This window comes from Conger conger, chromosome 17 (assembly GCF_963514075.1).
Source record: "Conger conger chromosome 17, fConCon1.1, whole genome shotgun sequence".
Classification (NCBI taxonomy): Eukaryota; Metazoa; Chordata; class Actinopteri; order Anguilliformes; family Congridae; genus Conger; species Conger conger.
The window spans coordinates 16472054-16477117 of NC_083776.1; the positions used below are offsets into that span (position 1 = coordinate 16472054).

The 5064-nt window shown below is 37.4% G+C and overlaps 1 protein-coding gene across 1 annotated transcript; it reads right to left on the reverse strand.

Moving 5' to 3' along the window:
* Nucleotides 1-2323: 2323 nt before the first annotated feature.
* Nucleotides 2324-4474, reverse strand: LOC133116954 (homeobox protein Hox-D10a-like). Its single transcript, XM_061226988.1, has 2 exons — nt 3751-4474; nt 2324-2952 (listed from the first exon to the last, which is right to left on the reverse strand). Exons 1-2 carry the CDS (start codon nt 4472-4474, stop codon nt 2678-2680), a joined length of 999 nt encoding a protein of 332 aa, XP_061082972.1. The 3' UTR covers nt 2324-2677.
* Nucleotides 4475-5064: the final 590 nt, after the last annotated feature.

A 5064-nucleotide genomic window follows, 5' to 3' on the forward strand; every position in this document is an offset into this window, starting at 1 on the left:
TAAAAGGTTACACTGCAGCACATAGGCTACCTTCCCTCTATACAATCATAGTATTTTTGCTGGCTTCATCCTCGGTGATTGGTTGCGTGGATCACGTGATCATATTTACCAATAGCTACAGTAAATTAATCCGCACATCATGGTGTGTTTAATCTTGCCAGTTTGGTTCCCACTGACAGTAAAATGTTCGGAAATACACTGAACTTTAAACAATAAGTAATTCGTTGTGTCTGCGCGCCTGTTAATGTGGGTTATTAGACAAAAGCGGATGGTGGCCTGGGACTATTTCTTTACGTAGACAGATTAATACGCCCATTAATGTCATATGCCCCACTCAGCAATGATGCTTTGGCAAACTATTTCATATGTGTGTAAAATCTTAAAGAGATCGACATAAGGTATGTTGTACACTCCACGCTTGTAAATATTTTTATAGACTACTGAGAAGTAACTCCTCGTAAAAAGAACGCAACCAGTGTGCTATAAAATAAAAAATAACGTTGCTTTATATTTCTTTATGGTTTGTTCAAAGAAGAGTACCCTCGTTCACATTTTCCTGGTGCTGTTGTATATTTGGCAAAGGAAGTCGTCGTTGTTGTATCCACTGGTTGTATATACCAAGAATAGCGCCATAATATTTTTATGTCTATCAATAAAATCTTTACGAGGTGCGTTTGATTATGATTTACATTAATGCGTCCTTAGTAAGCGAACACCAGAACGATGTAGAACTATATTAAGTAACGTGTATGCTCAAGTAACTAATTCAGAAAGGCTTTGAACTTCCACACCAGTCGTATCACGGTCTGGCGAAGTGCAAATTTTACCATTGGTAGATTTTAAAGGGAAGGAAAACATACTTCAATTGACTGATCAATTCTGCAAGTCTAACTGGATGAATTCAGCCGTACAGCAATAAGCACATCCCCTTTTACCAGATAATCGTGTTTAATTCTATAATGTTACACGGAGGAGCGGAAAGGCTAGGCTAAATAAAAACACAGAGACTTGGAGCGACGCTACTTCCGTTACGCTGAAGATTTATTTAGCAGACGTATCATATCCAGACCTTAACAAAATTAAGTGCAACATAAGTGAGTATCTTTGAGTGTCTTTAAATATCATTGGAAGTCGAGAACGGACCAGACGTACACAACGATTAGCATGTGCTTGACATTGCTAAGCAATCCTATTTATTTGAATGCGTATTTGTACCGTATTTTACCAATACCACACAACTGCTCTTAAAATAAACTAACATAATGTATGAATAAATAAAGAAAAAAATTGTAATGTATTATTGTTTTGTTCTTTTTTTTAATGGAATTCTATTTATTTATGTATTTTATTTCTGGGGGGAGTGGTTGTAATTTTGGCATTGACGAAAAATCCCGTTTCCAAAAACATGAGTCTGGCTATAGCTACCTGAATGAAAATAGGCCTGTCTCCTGCCCTCTTTTTCCATAGTCTATCTTCAGTTTATTTTAATTTACACACATGCATGTGTATGTGTGCGCGTGTGTGTGTTTGTATGTTTATTTGTGCTTGTCTGAGATCTTCTTTTTTCTATTAGTCCCTTTTCAAACAATTGGTACTCAAGTAGTGATTTCTATTCAGTTGTTTCAATAGCGTTCGATGGGATTCACGATTGTGAATCAAAACACATTCTATGTCTAACCAAATGTAGTGTACTTTGAAACACGGCTAAATTATGTTCTCTATCCTTTGGGTGGGTATAAGCGTATAGGCTCATTCAAAGAGGAAACAAGAACAGTACATTAGTATTGAGTTGCAGTCTGCAATAGCCTATGTCGCAAAATATTAATGTGTAAAAAGAAAATTGAATAAAAAAATATAAAGCTGGCGAAATATATTATAATAGCTGGTGAAATGCATGCGCGCAAATAATTTTTACTGAAACATCTCCTGAAGAAATTAATTCCTCAGTCGGTAATATACGGATGTCTACACACAATCAATTTAGTCGCCCATTTGAATACTTTTTGTCTATGATCACATTAAAGCTAAGAGTTTGAATAATATTGCCCTATTTTGTTAATATTGCTACTATTAGTGGTGACGTGGAGCCTACTAGTTGTATAAGAGAGTTTAAATGCATTGTGATAATTATAAAGACAGAAGACAATAGAAAACATTTGGGAATATTCAATTTATTGCAGTGTACGTGCCACAAAACATGCATTAAACTAGACCCTTTTGTTAACAATAATTTCCACGTTCAATATAGCCTACAAATAACGATAAAAGAATTCAAAATGGAAACATTGTAGCCTACTTTTATGGAATCTGTTTTTTCGCAGTTATCAACACCAAATAAGCTTTAATGTACAAAAGAATGTTCTTGAAATATAAAGTCCCAACGAAAGCTTTGTTTTGGAAAACAAAAAAAACCTCTGCAGATTGGTTTTCTGGAACATTTTAATAATTTAACCCCCACGTAAACCAATCTGTCATTACCCTGTGACAATATTTAAATTACACAATTTATCACTTTTAGATAGACCAGAAGGTAAATACAATACAGAACTAAATATAGAGAAATATAAAACATACAAGTCACAGTCTCAAAATATGGGGAAAAAAACAGGTTTCCAATATTTCCCTTTGACAGTTATGTTGAGGGTCGCGATGAAGAAGATAGATACGTTGGTGCACTTCATGAGAAAGTTAGGTTGGCGGTAAGTTCTCGAATTCGGTTTTCTCTGCTCATTTTCTTCAGCTTCATTCTGCGGTTCTGAAACCAAATTTTCACTTGTCTGTCGGTGAGATTGACACTTTTACTGATCTCTAGGCGGCGCTCTCGAGTCAGGTACATATTGAATAAAAACTCCTTTTCCAGTTCCAATGTCTGGTGCTTTGTATAAGGACATCTTTTTTTTCTACCGCTTTTTGTAGTTAACCAGCTGGTCTTGGGAGTATCACTCTTACTGTCTGAAAAATAACGAAACAACAAAATAAGACATTCACAAATAGTAAAAGGCTTAATTAACAATATAGTATAAATGGTATGAATTGTATTAAAGACCCAATTTATAATAGGCTATATTATTCATTTAGTCAAAATGGGACATTTCTAATCACAGGAATGTGCAAGCCGACACCTACCAATAAAACAAAATTACATATTCGATATTTAACTATTTCTGTTGGTTTCAGCTGTCAACACCACATTTCTATGAGTCCTTGAATTTTTTTTTTTAATTAAACATAACCCGTGTCCAGTTTAATACACTACTTTGTTTTTTTACTTATATTAAAACTAGGCCTAAATTCTGGTGTATTATAAAACACGAAAAATTTTTGACGATAATAACAATAACAATAAAACCCCCAAGTCTTGCATTATAATCAGATCACAATGTGCATGCAAAGGTGAAAATAGACAATAATACCAAACGGTAACATATAGCGCCCCTGAAGAAAATGTGTATTCCGCACATATAGGCCCATGGTAAGAGAATATAGACATTTAAAAACATTATCTAAACGTATCCTGAATTATTATTGAAAGTTGTCTAAAAATAAAATGTTTGACTAAGCAATGAGTGGGCAAGGACGCAGACGCTTGAACACTACAACGCGGCTGGCGCTTGCCTTTTCCTGTAAAAGCATTTTACTGCAACTAGACTACGGCTCTCATTAAACATTACGACTTTAGGGTTGTTTGTGTTTTATACCGAGTTTTATGATGCCGGAGCGCTCCAGTCTGGGTCCTTTCATTATACCCACCTTTCGTCTCCTTTTGTTGCGATTTGGGGCTGGAGGTAGACGCTTCTGTAGAACACGGGTTCTCCTCTCCAGGACTCGACTTAGGATCTGGGCTGTCCACGCGGGTTGGTGTCTCGGAAGTCTCTTGTTTTTTCTGATTTTCGCTTATTTTCTTTTCCACCCCGACAAGAGAGGATAGTGGCGATTTAGGAGCAACTCTGTTCAGCTGCAGTAGTCTGCTTGGACTCGTTTCGTTGCTGTAGTCTTGATTTTTTCCAGACGCATAAGTTTGGCTCAGTCTGAAATAACCCGGAACGGGAATTTCTGGACCATCTACAGAACAAGATTCGGGAATCAGATTAGCGTACGTGGGGACTTCGGACGAGCTGACCTTTGCTCTTTTATCGGAATACATGCAGCAGTTACTTTCTTCTTTTATGTTTTGTGAGAACGTGCAAGTGGGTATCTGTGTGGATGGCTGTTCTGCTCTGCACGTTCTGTTCGGATCTGCCCAGTTATCAAATTGAGGTATATAAGAATGGACGTTCATGCCCATATGTTGGTGGCTAACTTCTCTTTTACCGAGAGACGGCAGGAGTCCACAGGTTTGCATTCCATAAGTTTCCATTTCAGCTGTGGATTGCATATACATGCTGTTGGAGTAGAAACTGTCAGTTCTGCAAGCACTGATCAGAGAGTCTACTAGAAAGCTATTAGCAGCAGGAGAGCTGTTTGGAAAGGACATTTTGCAGAGATTTTAGAGAGAAGAGAGATGTCCTTTGTAGGCTGACATATCTAGCAATCCCCGTGTTACTCCAGATGCCTCTCTACTACCGCATGACGACCTCGCCAATGAAATTTGAAAATGGCCTTGAGACGCAGCCTGCGCGCTGGTCACGTGGTTGCACTACGCTTAATTGGGATCTCAGAAGTGGTCAACAGCGACACCCAGAACACGGACTTGAAATTGATTCCGAGACGAGCAAAATACAACTTGAACATTAAACGCCCCTATTCACTGGACGCAGAAAATATGAAAACACGCATGAAGCAGAGTGTTCAGAGGACTCATTTAAGAAGGACTTCTGTCGCCTATGTAGCTACCTTTTAGTACCAAAAGCTCAATTCAAGTTCAACGATAATCACATTGCTATTTGAAGCATTTCTAGATGTGTTTAAGTGAATTTTCACCGTTTAGGTGAACTTAATGGGAAACAAAACTGCACTTGCACATATATTTTATGGAAATCCAATACAAACGAATTCACAAGGTTCGCTAACACAGGACCTCTATAAATTACGAAGAGAAACGCTGAGGTGTATACCTAGGTAATT